The sequence below is a fragment of the Mustelus asterias genome, chromosome 24 (assembly GCF_964213995.1).
Source record: "Mustelus asterias chromosome 24, sMusAst1.hap1.1, whole genome shotgun sequence".
NCBI lineage: Eukaryota > Metazoa > Chordata > Chondrichthyes > Carcharhiniformes > Triakidae > Mustelus > Mustelus asterias.
The window spans coordinates 33,225,805-33,243,374 of NC_135824.1; the positions used below are offsets into that span (position 1 = coordinate 33,225,805).

At 48.4% G+C, this 17,570-nt stretch overlaps 1 protein-coding gene across 1 annotated transcript in view; it reads left to right on the forward strand.

Annotated features, from left to right (window-relative positions):
- Window positions 1–17,570, forward strand: part of adamtsl3 (ADAMTS-like 3) — a 605,457-nt gene that overhangs the window by 313,421 nt on the left and 274,466 nt on the right. The window contains exon 6 of the mRNA XM_078241545.1: window positions 10,704–10,940. Within this exon, the coding sequence (XP_078097671.1) occupies window positions 10,704–10,940 (237 nt within the window). The remainder of the gene's footprint in view (window positions 1–10,703; window positions 10,941–17,570) is intronic.

The following is a 17,570-nucleotide window of genomic DNA, read 5'->3' on the forward strand; positions in this document are numbered from 1 at the left end:
GTTCTTTGATACAGAGATTCTTGAGTGCAAATCATTTGCAGCAGGTTCAGGAACAACCTTTATCAGCTGTTCAGAGTATTATAAATTAAAACATGACACTTGCAAGATGGAAGGCCAAAAGCATTAGAAACTGTAACATTAATAGTGGAACAAAGAACAAAGAAAAGTACAGCACAGGAACAGGCCCTTCGGCCCTCCAAGCCTTTGTCGATCATGATGCCCCAACTAATCTAACAAAAATCTTCTGCCCTTACTCAGTCCATATCTCTCTATTTGTTCCTTATTCATGTACCCATCCAGATGCCTCTTAAATGATGCTAATGTGTCTGCTTCCACCACCTCCTCTGGCAGCGCGTTCCAGGTACCCACAACTCTGTGTGAAAAACTGCATATCTCCCTTAAGCTTCCTCCTCTCACCTTGAACCTGTGTCCCCTTGTAATTGACACTTCCACCCTAGGATAAAAGCCTCTGACTATCCACCCTGTCGATGCCTCTCATAATTTTGTAGACCTCTATCAGGTCTCCCCTCGGCCTCTGTCTTTCCAGTGAAAACAATCCTAACTTTGCGGAACTTTAAATTCACAATGTAATAGATCGAGGACGATTCAATATGGCTTCAAACAATGAAAGGCATTATTGTCCAAAGAAGAATAATATGTAGAAAGCTAGGTCAGATTTGATTACAATGTGACTGCTCTGTTCCACTCCCTGGCTCCAACTGCGAGTCCCTCCTCGACCCATGGTACACGCCCTCCTGCAGATTGGCTTAGCTTCCTCGATCATAGAATCATAGAAACCCTACAGTGCAGGAGGAGGCCATTCGGCCCATCGAGTCTGCACCGACCACAATCCCACCCAGGCCCTACCCCCATATATTTACCCGCTAATCCCTCTAACCTACGCATCTCAGGACACTAAGGGGCAATTTTTTTTTAAACCTGGCCAAGCAACCTAACCCGCACATCTTTGGACTGTGGGAGGAAACCGGAGCACCTGGAGGAAACCCACGCAGACACGAGGAGAATGTGCAAACTCCACACAGACAGCCAGGAATCGAACCCGGGGACCCTGGAGCTGTGAAGCAGCAGTGCTAACCACTGTGTTACCGTGCCGCCCCATAACACATCACATAACACCCGATCACATAACCCTCAGGAAATTCCCCCCCTTACAGAGTCAAGCTACTAAATTCCTTCCCCCTAAAATCCAAAATACAGCTTTGGAGGAATGAAGAACCGGATTAGTAAGGCGCGCAATGGGCTCTAGATAAAAAGGGTAACAGGAAAAACCACTGGAAAATTCATCAAAGCTTGAATCAGTCTGGAGAATTCTGCGCTCTGGTAGAGCACCTCAGTTCAGTGGTATGTTCTTTAAAATTTTAAGGGCCAGACAGGACAGACAAAAAAGGCAGGCTCATTAATCCCAGATTTAGTGCCTCTTCAGCAGCTTCTGGCTTCCCAATCTCCACAACCATCAGTTACTCCAGCCCCACATTCTCAACCAAAATCCCAGTGACCAGCCCTGGCATCCTCAAACTATCTGCAAGGGCCACCCATGGATCTCCTGTGTCCAGTACTGCTCTCCTCCTCAGATGATCCACATTTGTCCTAAGCCTGCAGCCTTGTTGGAGACCGATCCTGTTCTCTCCACTATTTTACCAGCCACCCATGCCGGGCCTCTGCGAAATCTCTAACCAAGACTGCATTCTCCACTTGAAACAGGTTGCTTTTCTTCCTGAATCATGATTTTCCTGCTGGGAAGCTAGTCTCTATCCTCCCCACCAAATTAGGGAATATCATGTCCAATTGTGTTCTTAAACGGGGTGGCACAGTGGTGAGCACTGCTGCCTCACAGCGCCAGAGACCCGGGTTCGATTCCCGGCTTGGGTCACTGTCTGTGTGGAGTTTGCACATTCTCCCTGTGTCTGCGTGGGTTTCCTCCAGATGCTCCGGTTTCCTCCCACAGTCCAAAGATGTGCAGGTTAGGTGAATTGGCCATGCTAAATTCTCCCTCAGTGTACCCGAACAGGCGCTGGAGTGTGGCGACAAGGGGATTTCCACAGTAACTTAGTTGCATTGTTAGTGTAAGCCTACTTGTGACTAATAAATAAACTTTAAATATGTCCCATCAGTAACTCTGCTGACGTAACCCCTGTGGTCATATTTGGGGTGGTGCCATGTGATCGTAGAAAACTGGCTACACATAAAGATAGGGGCCTGTCCACCTGTTTTTTCACTGATTACTTAAATGTTTGTACCTCACGCACTGCCAGCCCACTTGATGCTGGGTGGTACGGTGCTGAACTTGCATGGTAAATGCCATTGGACTTGAGAAATTTTTGGAATTCTTCCACCGTGAATGATGTGCCATTGTCCGACACAACCACTTCTGGAATGCCATGGATGACCAATATCTTCCTTAACATGTCAATGGTGGCTGTTGTGGACTTCATCAACGGCACATCTAACTACTTGGAATGTACGTCTACTGGTATAAGAATCATATGACCCATAAATGGCCCAGCAAAATCTATCCGTAGCCTCGTCTATGGTCAGTTAGGCCAATCCCATGGATGCAATGATGGTGGTAAAGCATGTTGAGCTTCGAAATTAGGACATTGACTAACTATCGATTCTATTTCCTTATCAATGCCTGGCCACCACACATACTCCTGGCTACGGCTTTCATTCTACTTTGACCTGGATGAGAGTCATGCAATTCTTGCGACAGGAGTCATCTCCCTTGGGGTGAGTTTATAACTCTCGCTCCCAGAGTAACACCCCAGTCTGTCTTCATAGGTTATTTCCAACCTTTATCTTTGGTAGGGTTTTGATAACTCTGACTTCTCATATCATCACCCTTTTCTTGACCATCCTCTTTACTTTCGCCAACACATGCTCTTTTTCTGTCCATAACGTTCCATGCTTTGCCAAGTTTGGCAAGGTCTCTACCAAATGAAGTGCCAGTATTATCTCTTGTGGAACCGGTGGTGATGCTACTGTTTGTGGCAAAGGCAACTGGCTCAGTGCATCTGCGTATGATATCTGCATTCCAGAGTGATGCTAAGTTGTGTAACTGTCAGTTGGTAACAAAAGAGCCTATCTCTGCGCCCTTCCAGAGGCAATTGGTGGCACTGCTTTATCTTCTCTGAACAGTGGTTTGTGGTCTGAGACGATTGAAAAATCATAGAATTCCATAGAATCCCTACAGTGCAGAAGGAGGCCATTCGGCCCATTGAGTCTGTACCAACCACAATCCCACCCAGGCCCTATTCCCGCAAACCCACATATTTACCCTGCAAATCCCCCGACGCTAGGGTCAATTTAGCACGGCCAATCAACCTAACCGCACCTCTTTGGACTGTGGGAGGAAACCGGAGCACCCGGAGGAAGCCCACGCAGACACTGGTAGAATGTGCAAACTCCACACAGACGGTGACCCGAGGCTGGAATTGAACCCGGGTCCCTGGTGATGTGAGGCAGCAGTGCTAACCACTGTGCCACCAGAAATGTTGGCCAAAAATATACTGATGGATCTCTTGACTGCATAGATGACAGCCAAGCTTTCCTTGTCAATTTGGGAGTATTTCCTCTCCACATCAGACAGCATTCTAGAAGTGAAGGTAATTGGCCTTTTTGCGCCATCCAGTGGGACATAATCGCTCCCACTCCATCCGATGAAGCGTGGCAGCTAACTACCAGGAGTTTGTTTGGGTTGAAATGCATCAACAAGCCAGGCGACAGCAGAGCCTGTTTAACTTTTCTGAAGGTTTCCTTTTGTTCCTCTCCCCATTTCCATATTTGGTGTTCTTCAGGCAAGGTACCAGTGATCAGTGCATCATCCAGATAAACCATTCCACTGGGGATGTCTCACAAGGGAGGCTCCATCGTACGCTGGAAAATAGCACAGGCTGCTGAGACCCCAAAAGGCAACCTTGTATACTGGTACAAACCCTCGTGCGTGTTGATGGTCACCACCTTTTGCGAGTCCTCATCCAACTCCAGCTGCTGATAGGCACGGCTGAGGTCCAATTCAGTAAACTTTCCACCTCCTGCTAGTTTAGTGTAGAGATCTTCAATTCTGGGTATGGGATGCCTGTCTATCTGTGTTCCTCTATTGACAGTTAATTAATAATCCCTGCAAATTCTTACTGTCCAATCCAGTTTAAAATGGGGACTATGGGTGCAGCCCATTCGGTGAATTTTACGGGCTTTATGATACTTCAATCTTCCAGTCTCCTGAGCTCGATTTCCATCTTCTGATGAAGGGCATTAGGCACTGGGCAGGCCAAAGGAATGTGGACGTCGCTTCTTGATCCAGATAGATTTTAGCTTTAATTCCTCTTGTACATTCTAATTTGTCTTGGAAGACCACGGAATATTCATACAGCAGCTCCTGGAAACCTCCATCCCTCAGATTTAAAATGTCCAACCTGTTTAGCTGTATCGTTTTAACCAATCACACCCCACTAAACAAGGTCTGTGACCCTTGATTGCCAAGAAAGGCAGCTTCGCTGTCTGGTTCTGATATGTTGCTGTCACTGCTGCCGCACCTAAAGTCTGCAGTGTCTCTCCGGTGTATGTGGACAAAATGCCACCTGACTTGGTCTTAATGGTTAGAGTTCTTTTTGAAGATAACAAAATGTGCCTGTTCCCCTTTAACTGTGGCCACCGCCCCTCTATCGATTTCCATTTTGAGTGCTTTGCCATTTACCAGTAAAGTTATCTCCATCGTGGGCACTTTGTTTAGTTGGACCTGGTCTAGGGTGAATGACTTGGATCCCTTGCCGGGCACCTCATCCAGATTGTTTAAGGGAGTTAAGCTAATAGTGGCTGTCTTTCTTTCGCGCTGACTGTACTGGTTGCTTTGCTCTACACCACACTTTTGAGTGACCTTTATTGTTACACCTGAAGCACACACAGTTCTTGCACCAACACATTTCTTGGGAGATTTTTTATTAGTATCACAAGTAGACTTACATTAACACTGCAATGCAGTTACTGAGAAAATGCCCTAGTCGCCACACTCCGGCGCCTGTTCGGGTACACTGAGGGAGAGTTTAGCACGACCAGTGCACCTAACCCGCACGTCTTTCAGATTGTGGGAGGAAACTGGAGCACCCGGAGGAAACCCACGCAGACACGGGGAGAACGTGCAGACTCCGCACAGACGGGAATCGAACAGGTCCCTGATGCTGTGAGGCGGCAGTGCTAACCACTGTGCCACCAGGGAGTGTTTTCCCCCACAATGAAAACACACTTCAGCCCTCACTGTTGCACCTTTTCTATCGGGCACTGTTACACCCGCTCCTGGGCTGTTTTGCACCACAGTTGTTTCCCGCTTCACCTTGTTTGGCATGTCTTGTAAACCTTGCAACTCGTTTACGCCCTGCTCTGCACATTCAGTTGCCTGTGCCTGTTTCACAGCTTTTTCGAAGGTGATTTTGGTCTCTGCCATTAATTTTCTTTTGTATTATTAAGCTGTTTATACCACAGACCATTCTGTCCCTCAACATTTCTATTAATGCTGGGCTGAATTCACAGTGTTTTGCCAATCCCCTGAGTCTATCCACGAAGCCTGAGACTGTCTCCAATGGCTCAGGGATTGCCGTATAAAATATTTCAGCATAATGATTGAGGGACGAGGATTAAAATGATTTTTGACCAGTTCCACAGTCTGTGTCTGGAGCAACTGGCGATGTTTAGGTTCTCACTAAGCTGTAAGTCTGTGAGCTGCAGACTATGAGCAAAATAACCTTTTGCTTTTCTTCAGTGATTATTTCATTCGTGACAAACGAGCAATGCAGCCTTTCTATGTATTGTCTCCAGATGTCTATCTCGGGGTCAAATGGCTTGAATTTTCTGATTTAGGCTTGGTGCTAAGTTAATGTACCTTACTTCTTCATATTCTTAATGCTTAAGTCTCTTCCCCCTCTAGTTAGACACTGTGATCCCTGACGACTTCAATGTTTTGCCTCGTCGCCAATGTAATAGATCGAGGGCGCTTCAAAGTGGCTTGAATCAACAAAGGCTTTATTGTCAAACGAAGAATAATATATGTACAAGAAGGTCAGACTAAATTACAATGTGACTGCTCTACTCGGCTCCCCGCCTCCCACTGAGAGTCCCTCCTTGACCACGGTACGTGCCCTCCTGCCGATTAGCTCAGCTCTCTGCCGGGATAATCCATAGGGTACTTGCCAATCCCGTGGCCCTTGGGAAAGCCGACCTCCCCCACCCCCCCCCCCCCACCTGCCCCACTCCCCCCCCACCTGCCCCACTCCCCCCCCAACTGCCCCACTCCCCCCCCAACTGCCCCACTCCCCCCCCACCTGCCCCACTCCCCCCCCACCTGCCCCACTGCCCCCCCCACCTGCCCCACTGCCCCCCCACCTGCCCCACTCCCCCCCACTCCCCCCCCCCACCTGCCCCACTCCCCCCCACCTGCCCCACTCACCCACACCTGCTCCATTCCCCCCCCCACCTGCCCCACTCCCCCTCCCACCTGTCCCACTCCCCCCCCCACCTGTCCCACTCCCCCCCCACCTGTCCCACTCCCCCCCCCACCTGCCCCACTCCCCTCCCACGTGCCCCACTCCCCCCCCACCTGCCCCACTCCCCCCGCCACCTGCCCCACTCCCCCCCCACCTGCCCCACTCCCCCCTCCACCTGCCCCACTCCCCCCCCCACCTGCCCCACTCCCCCCCCACCTGCCCCACTCCCCCCCACCTGCCCCACTCCCCCCCCACCTGCCCCACTCCCCCCCCACCTGCCCCACTCCCCCCCCACCTGCCCCACTCCCCCCCCACCTGCCCCACTCCCCCCCCACCTGCCCCACTCCCCCCCCCACCTGCCCCACTCCCCCCCCACCTGCCCCACTCCCCCCCCACCTGCCCCACTCCCCCCCCACCTGCCCCACTCCCCCCCCACCTGCCCCACTCCCCCCCCACCTGCCCCACTCCCCCCCCCACCTGCCCCACTCCCCCCCCACCTGCCCCACTCCCCCCCCACCTGCCCCACTCCCCCCCCACCTGCCCCACTCCCCCCCCACCTGCCCCACTCTCCCCCCCAACCTGCCCCACTCTCCCCCCCAACCTGCCCCACTCTCCCCCCCAACCTGCCCCACTCTCCCCCCCAACCTGCCCCACTCTCCCCCCCAACCTGCCCCACTCTCCCCCCCCACCTGCCCCACTCTCCCCCCCCACCTGCCCCACTCTCCCCCCAACCTGCCCCACTCTCCCCCCCCCACTTCCCCCATTCCTCCTCACCTCCCCCACTCCGCCTCACCTCCCCCCCTCCGCCTCACCTCCCCCCCTCCGCCTCACCTCCCCCCCTCCGCCTCACCTCCCCCCATCCCCCTCAGTGGGCCACATTACTACACACAAACATCAGCAGGTTTATCAATTAGAGCAGACAAGTTAACATTGCGCAAATCCCAGCCAGTGTCCGGATAGTAAGTACCATCATTCTAGTCTCATACCTACGCAGATGGAGGCTTGTCATTCTTGCCCACAACATAATCTTTAGTGGAAGTCTTGGGACTAAATGTGCAACATATCTCCGATATGTTACCAGCCCAGGGATGCAGTGCTGGCCACACGGCCACTATTCTCTGATCTATTTCTTTCCCAGTTAGGGGGTACACATTGTAATACATCCAGCTTACCTATTTCAATTGTATAGTAGCCTTCATGAGTTTGTTTCCAATTGTATCCAGCAGCTGCATCAGGCACTGTGTAAACCCTTTACAGATGATTTTTGACACCAGTCAAGATCCTAATCATTTGTCGCTAATTTTAATAACTCTTACGTCATGCCCAAGGAGGGACATTTCTTTGTGTTGTAAATTGATATTAATGGTTGCACTTTACCTTTAAGCATAGCATACACAATCAAATCTAGCATGTGTGATTGGTGCAAGAATAAAAGATAAACTTATGCTTTTATGGCCCCTTTCATGACTGCATTCCAAATGGACACCCAAAGCACTTTACAGACAATGAAGTACTTTCCTCAAATCATCATTGTTGTAATTGTCCCCCTCCAATTCGATTTTCAAGTTTGCTGAAGTTACCACCGTAGTGGGTCGGATCTCAAACAATGACGCGACAGAGTACAGGAATGAGATAGAGAGTCTGGTAAACTGGTGCGGCAACAATAATCTCTCCCTCAATGTCAACAAAATGAAGGAGATAGTCATCGACTTCAGGAAGTGGAGTGGAGAACATGCCCCTGTCTACATCAATTGGGACAAAGTAGAAATGGTCGAGAGCTTCAAGTTCTTTGGTGTCCAGATCACCAACAACCTGTCCGCGTCCCCCCATGCCGACACTATCGTTAAGAAAGCCCACCAACACCTCGACTTTCTCAGAAGGCTAAGGAATTTGCCTTGTCCGTAACAATTCTCACCAACTTTTACAGATGCACCGTAGAAAGCATTCTTTCCGGTTGTATCACAGCTTGGTATGGCTCCTGCTCTGCCCAAGACCGCAAGAGACTACAAAGGGTCGTGAATGAAGCCCAATCCATCACTCAAACCAGACTCCCATCCATTGACTCTGTCTACACTTCCCACTGCCTCGGCAAAGCAGCCAGCATAATTAAGGACCCCACGCACCCCGGACATATTCTCTTCCACCTTCTTCCGTCGGGAAAAAGATATAAAAGTCTGAGGTCATGTACCAACCGACTCCAGAACAGCTTCTTCCCGACTGCTATAAGACTTTTGAATGGACCTACCTCACACAAAATTGATCTTTCTCTACACCCTAGCTATGACTGTAACATTACATTCTGCACTCCCTCCTTTTTGTCTGTATAGCACGCAAGAAACAATACTTTACACTGTATACTAATACATGAGACAATAATAAATCAAATAATGTTCAAATAATGGCTGCCAATTTGTGCACAGCAAGGTCCCACATACAACAATGTGATAATAACCAGATTAACTGCTTTATTGATGCTGTTTGAGGGATAAATATTGGCCAGGATGCCAGGAAGATTTCAAGATTTTTCTTCTATTCGTGCCAGGAGATCTTTTACAGCCACCCACGAGGGCAAATTGGGCCTCAGTGAAGCATCTCGTTCACATGACAGCATGTCCAAATTTTCTTTTAATTTTTTCACAGAATGTGGGTGTTAGTAGACCAGCATTCATTGTCCACCCCTAATTGCCCTTGCGAAGGTGGTGGCGATCTGCCTTCTCGAACTGCTGCAGTCCATATGGTGTAGGTACACCCACAGTGCTGTTAGGGAGGGAGCTCCAGGATTTTGACCCAGTATCGGTGAAGGAACGGCGATGTATTTCCAAGTCAAGATGGTGTGTGGCTTCGTGGGGAACTTGCAGGTGATGGCGTTCCCATGCATTTGCCGTCCCTGTGGGTAGCAGATGTCACTGGTTTGGAAGGCGCTGTCGAAGGAACCTTGGTGAATTCCTGCAGTGCATCTTGTAAATGGTGCACACAACTGCCACTGTGCATCGGTGGTGGAGGGAGTGAATGTTTATGTGGTGGATGGGGTGTCAATCAGCAGGCTGCTTTGTCCTGGATGGTGTCAAGCTTCTTGGGTGTTATTGGAGTTGCATTCATCCAGGCAAGTGGAGATTATACCATCGCACTCCTGACTTTTGCCTTGCAGATGATGGACAGGCTTTGGAAAGTCAGGAGGTGAGTTACCGTCCACAGGATTCTAAGCCTCTGACCTGCTCTTGTAGCCACAGTATTTATATGGCTGGTCCAGTCAGTTTCTCGTCAATGGTAACCCCAGGATGTCGATAGTGGGGATTCAGCGATGGTAATGCTTTTGAAAATATAGGGGAAGTGGATAGATTCTCTCAGATTGGCAATGGTCATTGACTGGCACTTGAGTGTCAGCCTAGATAATGCGCAAGTTGCTAGATTGCGATGAACTTGCAACACTTTTACTCAGGTGATTGTGCTATTACTGAGCCATGTGTACCGATAGCACATAGTCTAACCAGAGCACTGTGCCATTTGATCAGGACATCTTCTGACTTGCATTCTTCAGTGTTGGTTGTGTAGTTTAATGTTCTTTGTCGTTTTTGATTGTTACTCAGCATTATTCAAGCAGATTGGGATCAAAATGAGATAGTCCTCAAAAACAGGGAGCGATGAATCTCAGACAGTTAACCCATGCTTTTTCCTTGCAATCCTGGCAGCATATAAACTCCATGCCCCTCTCTGGTCAACAACTCTCACACCCTCCAGGTTTTCACTATGGGGGGCATCACCGTAGGAAAAAGTCTGGGAAGCTCTGCTTTAAAGGATAACTTTGAGAAGGATCTACACACAGACTGGGCTCGAGTTGTCTATAGTCCCAAAACCTGTCGTCCTATAATGCTACATCTTTCAAAAGCAGTGTTTTCTGCCAATATTGCATTTTTACTCTGTATGTGTGTGTGGACACAGTTTCAGCCCAGCATACTTCGTTTATTTATGTACCATTAAATCACTTTTCTGGTGCACCTCAACCTTAAAGCCGATTTGCAACTTGGGCCTTGGCCCGTTGACTAGGTTCCTCAATGTTAGATTCAGCTTTTGCATTGTAACCTCCCACAGCGTCAGTTCATGGCTGACATATTGTTGATTTCTGCGTGCAGTAAAAACACACGGTGAAGGACAGAGTCCAGTAACTTTGATCTTTCTCACGTTCGTATTTCATTTTTATCTCTGCTTCAGGAGTGTCCCCCAGAGGCTGGTGACTTCAGACATCAGCAGTGCTCCGCGCACAATGATGTGAAATACCAGGGACAGTATTACGAGTGGATTCCCCTCTACAATGACCATGAAGCTCCATGTGCACTGAAGTGTAAGGCCCGGGGAACGTCATTGATTGTGGAGTTATCGCCAAAAGTACTGGATGGTACCCGATGCAACACAGAATCTCTGAACATGTGCATCAGCGGAATCTGTCAGGTAATTTACAGACCCTTCTCTATTTACCCCCGGTGAACCTGTCTTTCAAAGTAAATCTTTATTGGAGTCAATCCAGATACTGTGCAGGGACTCACGGCGGCAGGGACCCAGCTTCAACTCCGGCCTTGACTGTCTGTGTGGAGTTTGCACGTTCTCACTGTGTCTGCGTGGGTTTCCTCCGGGTGCTCCAGAATTCTCTCTCAGTCCAAAGATGTGCAGGTTAGGTAAATTGGCCATGTTAAATTGCCCCTTAGAGTCAGGGTAAATACGTAGGGTTATGGGGATAGGGCCTGGGTGGGATTGTTGTCGGTGCAGGCTCGATGGGCCAAATGGTCTCCTTTCGCACTGCAGGGATTGTGTCATCCTATGAGCATGTTTCCTAAACTTTTGGCCATTTGACAGCCAAAAAGCTCTTTATCTTGCAATTTTTATCCAAACCATCCAATGGGCATGAAACAATGAAGGCTGTCAGGAAAAGGTGGATGTTGCTTTCAAAGGCGTTAGCTGAAAAAAAAATTAGAGATTAATCTTTGCTTTAATTTCTGATTTGGGTTCATTAATAATGTCCCAAACCATTATACAATTATTTCCTGTTCCTTAGTGCAATTTTCTTCCATTTCCCCAGAGCTAATATGATAGTTTGGACATTACTTTGAGGTCACTAATGCCGCATCATCATAAGAACGTGAGAAATGGGAATGGGGTAGGCCGTTCATTCTTTCCAGCCTGCACTGCCATTCGGTAAGATCATGGCTGATCTTTTACCTCATATCCACCATCCCTCACTATCCCTTTAGAGAACAACAGTCTGTCAATCTATGTCCTGAATATGCCCAATGACTGAACATCTCCAGCCTTCTGGTGTAGAAAAATCCAGAACATTCATAATCCTTGTCTCAGTCTAATAGCGACCCTTTATTCTGAGAGTGTGAACCCCAGCTCGATACTCCCCAGCCTGGGGAAACATTCTTCCCGCATCAAGTTTGTTGAGCCCCTTCAGAATTTTTAGTGAGATCACCTTTCATTCTTGTACGACAGAATTTTCCTTAAAAAAATAACTAAATGTCATAACGGTGATAATACCGGAGCGATCCGCGATGGTCGTTGGCCGCACTCCGCACCGCATTCATCCGACACTCGGTGGAATTTTACCATCCCGCCCACCACAGGAATTGTAGCAGATAGGGCACAGACCATGCAGAAGTCCATTGACCTTGGACGGAATGTTCCGGCTTTGGGGTGAGTGTGGCTGGAAATTCCTGCCCTCAGTCACTTTTTGGGAGAGTGGTGGGCTCCACACTGGTCCTGGGGTGGTGGTGGTCGGGGGGGGGGGGGGGGGGGGAGTTGCTGAGCCTAAACAAGCCGGTGAGCCTGCCTGCAAAGTGCTCATGCGCCATTTCGCAAAGGCGCCCCAATCTCTCAGTGCAGCAGCAGACCCCACTCCCCCACGGACATCAGCAAACCCCCATCGGCGGCGGCATGTTCTATCACCCCCTCCCCAACATGGGCACTGGGGCCCTTCCAATGGGCCTTTCTGCCTGATCCCTGACATACGCACCCCCCCCCCCCACCCGACGCACCCCCTGCATCACGCCCCCCTTCATCATCCAAACCTGCACGACCCTTCCCCGCGCAACCCCCAGCTCAGCAGCCCCATTACTGCCCCCCACATCAGAGACCGCACTTAGGCCACACACCTAACTGGCACTGCAGGGTGTCTGGTGGGCAATGCCACCTACGTACTGCCTGATGTCTCTGTCCAAGACCGCAAAAAACTACAAAGGATCATGAACCAAACCCAGTCCATCACGCAAACCAGCCTCCCATCCATTGACTCTGTCTACACTTCCTGCTGCCTTGGAAATGCAGCCAGCATAATCTAGGACCCCACGCACTCCGGACATTCTCTCTTTCATCTTCTTCCTTCGGGAAAAAGATACAAAAGTCTGTGAACACGTACCAACCAACTCAAGGACAGCTTCTTCCCTGCTGCCATCAGATTTTTGAATGGACCTACCTGATATTAAGTTGATTTTTCTCTACACTCTAGCTATGTCTGTAACACTACATTTTGCACTCTCTCTTTTCCTTCTCTATGAACGGTATGCTTTGTCTGGAAAGTGTGCAAGAAACAATACTTTTCCCAATACATGTGACAATAATAAATCAGGTCAGATGATGGGCACTGTCCATACCTCTGACCACCTGGGACCTTCAATGGCCCCTGGGACCTTCAATGGCCCCTGAGCCCCTCTCCCGGTGTGACCATTGCGCCTAGTCTCTGCTGATGGAGACCAGTCGTGATTCTCACCATTCTTGCGCATTGCCCGGAGGTCAGAAGATCCTGGGAGCTGGGAGAATCCTGTGTCGAACTGGCTAAGCATATTTAAATACTACTTTAAATATGCTAATCGAGCTCGTGCCCTTTCTGGACATGATCTGGTTTGCACCATTCGAAAGGGATCGGGACGATTGCAAACTGTTTGGCGCTGGGCGCAAAACCAATTTTTCGGCCTGCAAGCTATTTTCCGGGATTGGCACAATGCAGGCCGAGGTCGGAAAATCTCCCCCCGCAAATTCTGTGAAAGATTGGTCTCGTCTACTCAAATGCTACAGACAGGATAACTCCCCCATCCGAGGGGGTCAGAATAAATCAGCATTCATTTTCCATAAAAGATGATGTATTGGACAGGCGAAGGGTGCAGTGATTGCACTGCCTTTGCCTGGTGGTGGGAAGCAAGCGAACCAAGCCTTTTTTTAAAATGGGAATTGTTCCATGAAGGTAAACTGAAAGACCATTCTTAAGAGAAGTTTATTCTGGACAAAGTACCGGCAACCATTGGACCACATTTTTGGCATTGGTTATTCAAATATGGATTTGTTGGCTTGGACATGGCTTGGCCTGAATGTTGGACGCAAGAAAAATTATTATTGTGTGGCATTCTAACAAAGTTGCATTCATGTCTATTCAGTTTCTCCTTAAATGACTTCACCTATGCTACAATTCATACCTCATCCACTGGATCTTATTTCAGTCGCTCCAGGACCGCCCCCCCGCCCCCCCCCCCAGCACTGCAACCCCATCCTCCCTCCCCAAAAAGCAGGGCTTTATGCTCTGTTCCACTCAATAGTAATTGTCAGCTCCACTCATCATAAGTCTTCCCAATCTCTGAATGACAACTTGGAAGGTTGTGTGCCTTACAACCCAAGCTCCAGTCCTCTTGCAGAACAGCAGCTGTGACGCTGCACCTCTTCCATGTCCTTCAATAAAGGGAAGAAAAACTTGTTGCTTCACATTCTGCAAAGACACAGGGGTCAGTTTTCCACTTGCAAGATCCTGGCACGGAGCATTGTCCACTGGGAGTTTGCAGCAGTAAATCGTGTAGACAACCCATGATTTTTACATCCATTTAAAATTATTGGAAAGAAAATTGTGGGCTGTGTTTGCACAATTTCCTGATTTGCAATCCCAGGCGGTTCCACACCAAAAACGTGCAAATGGAAAATTTACTTTGTTTCTTTGTGTCTTTCACGAGTTTAATCTCGGGTACAGAATCTTACCTCTGATGACTCCACCCTTACTCCTTCATTTCTTCAATATTCTTGGCCTCACGATATTTACTAACCTGTGGTTTTCCCTTTTGTGCCAAATATTTTTTTCACCCTCAGTAACTATTTACTCTCTGTACAACCCATCTCTATTCCAGACTTAAGTACTGCATCCCCTCCAAGATGAGTCTTTAAGCATCTCACTTGTGCCTCTGAGAAACACCAGCAATCCTTTGGGGACCTCTAGTCTTCAATCCCTCCCTCTCTCGCTTATTCTCCATGACAACTTTTCCTATGGCTCATTTTCTATTTTTATCAAAATTAATATCTTGCTTAAAAAAAATAAGCCAGCATTCACCTCAATGATTTTCCAGTTTCTTTTTCCAACATGAACCATTTCATCCTGCAAACTATGGGTGGGATTCTCCGGCCGTGCTCGCTCCAAAGCCGGAAAATCCCACCCAAGGTCAATGGACTTTTGTGTGGTCCACCCCCTGCCCACTACGATTCCCGTGGCGGGCAGGATGGGGGATTTTCCCCCTATATCTCCACTTGAGTAAAATCAAAAGACATCACATCACTTCCTATTTTTCTTTCCCAGGAGCCCAACGCTGCAAACTCTGGAATTCCCTCAACACTTCCTTGGCCTACAATCTTCAGCGCTCACAAACCAAAGCATGACCTCAGCTAATCACTGCTTCATGACTCATGTATTCATCTCTGGGGCCTTGCGCAATGGCTCTTGGTCCTTCAGCTTGGCGTATTATTTAGAACAAACACAATTACATCCACAATTTCTCTTGGGTTCATTTGTTGATCAGAGCCACGCATATACAATGAGCATATAAAAGTGAATGCTGGAAAGCGGAAAATGCCGGATAAACCCAGAGGGTCTGGCAACATCTGTGGAGAGAGAAACAGAGTCAACGTTTTGAGTCCATATGAACCTTCTGCAAAACTGTTCTGTCGAAGCGCGAGATGAGACTCGAAACAGTGGGCGAGACTTTCTGGCTGCGCTCGCCCCGAGACTGGAAAATCCTGCCCGAGGTCAACAGACCTTTGCATCGTCCTGTCCCACTCACTACGATTCCTGTGGCGGCGGGATGGGAAAATTCCACTCACGAACTCTGTTTCTCTCTCCACAGAAGCTGCCAGACCCGGTGAGTTTATCCAGCATTTGCTGTTTTTATTACGTAGGCATCGGCAGACTTTATCAGGAATGTGTCAATGTTATCCAATTAATCTCACTTCCCTGCTGCTTCCTCATCGCATCGAACATAGAAAAACTATAGCACAAACAGGCCCTTTGGCCCCACAAGTTGCGCCGAACATATCCCTACCTTTTAGGCCTACCTATAACCCTCCATCCTATTAAGTCCCATGTACTCATCCAGGAGTCTCTTAAAAGACCCTATTGAGTTTGCCTCCACCACCACTGACGGCAGCCGATTCCACTCACCCACCACCCTCTGTGTGAAAAACTTACCCCTAACATTTCCCCTGTACCTACCCCCCAGCACCTTAAACCTGTGTCCTCTTGTAGCAGCCATTTCCGCCCTGGGAAAAAGCCTCTGAGAGTCCACCCGATCTATCTTATATACCTCTATTAGGTCTCCTCTCATCCTACGTCTCTCCAAGGAGAAAAGACCGAGTTCCCTCAGCCTATCCTCATAAGGCATGCCACTCAATCCAGGCAACATCCTTGTAAATCACCTCTGCACCCTTTCCATCTTTTCCACATCCTTCCTGTAATGAGGTGACCAGAACTGAGCACAGTACTCCAAGTGGGGTCTGATGAAGGTCTTATATAGCTGCATCATTATCCCCGGACTCCTAAACTCAATCCCTCGATTGATAAAGGCCAGCACACGATACGCCTTCTTAACCACCTCCTCCACCTGCGGGACCGATTTTAGAGTCCTATGGACCCGGACCCCAAGGTCCTTCTGATCCTCTACAGTACTAAGAGTCTTTCCCTTTATATTGTACTCCTTTATCCCACTTGACCTGCCAAAATGGACCACTACACATTTATCTGGATTGAAGTCCACCTGCCACTTCTCCACCCAGTCTTGCATCCTATCTATGTCCCTCTGTAACTTCTGACATCCCTCCAGACTATCCACAACCCCACCAACCTTCGTGTCGTCGGCAAACTTACCAACCCATCCCTCCACTTCCTCATCCAGGTCATTTATGAAAATGACAAACAGCAAGGGTCCCAGAACAGATCCCTGAGGCACACCACTGGTGACCGACCTCCATTTAGAAAAAGACCCATCTATACACACACTCTGCCTCCTTTGGGCAATCCAGTTCTGGATCCACAGAGCAGCAGCACCTTGGATCCCATGCCCTCTCACTTTTTCTGGAAGCCTTGCATGGGGGACCTTATCGAACGCCTTGCTAAAATCCATATGAACATTTATCCTTTTCTAGTATTTATCTAATTGCCTTTTGAGCATTATTGTCGTATCTGCTTTCTCCATCCTCTAAGGGAGAACATTCCCGATCATAACCCACTCCTGCTCCACTGTTCCTAACTCATTATGTTAAAAAAAATCTTGATTCCCTCCTGGTCCCTGTCTTAAAGGAATTGATTTATCTTAGAGCACCCTTTCGGTGACACTTCAGATAATAAAGGAAAAGATATTGGCCGGAGTTTTACTGTCCTGCCCGCCATGGGAATTGGAGCTTGTCAGGGACAGACCTTGGAAAGGTCCTGGGATTTTACGGTTTCGGGACGAGCGAGGCTGTAAACTCCCGCCTATTTTGCGAAGCCATTTCCGTTTTGGCCTTTGCTTTGTCACAAAACCTTTTTTAAAATTATTAAACAACAGTTAGTGCTATTCAATCCATCTAACATTATAAAGCAAAGACACTACATTTAGACAAGAAGCTCTTCCGTAACCTAAAAATTAAACTCTGCAGAGCTTGTAGCTTGATAAACAGAGCATGGCGTAAATCTTAATCTTCACTATCCTCCCTTAGAAGGAATTTATCTTACTCAATGAAGCTATGGATAAGAGATAAAGGATCATTGATTTATTGACAGAAATAGGAGAGACATTTTTCAAATAG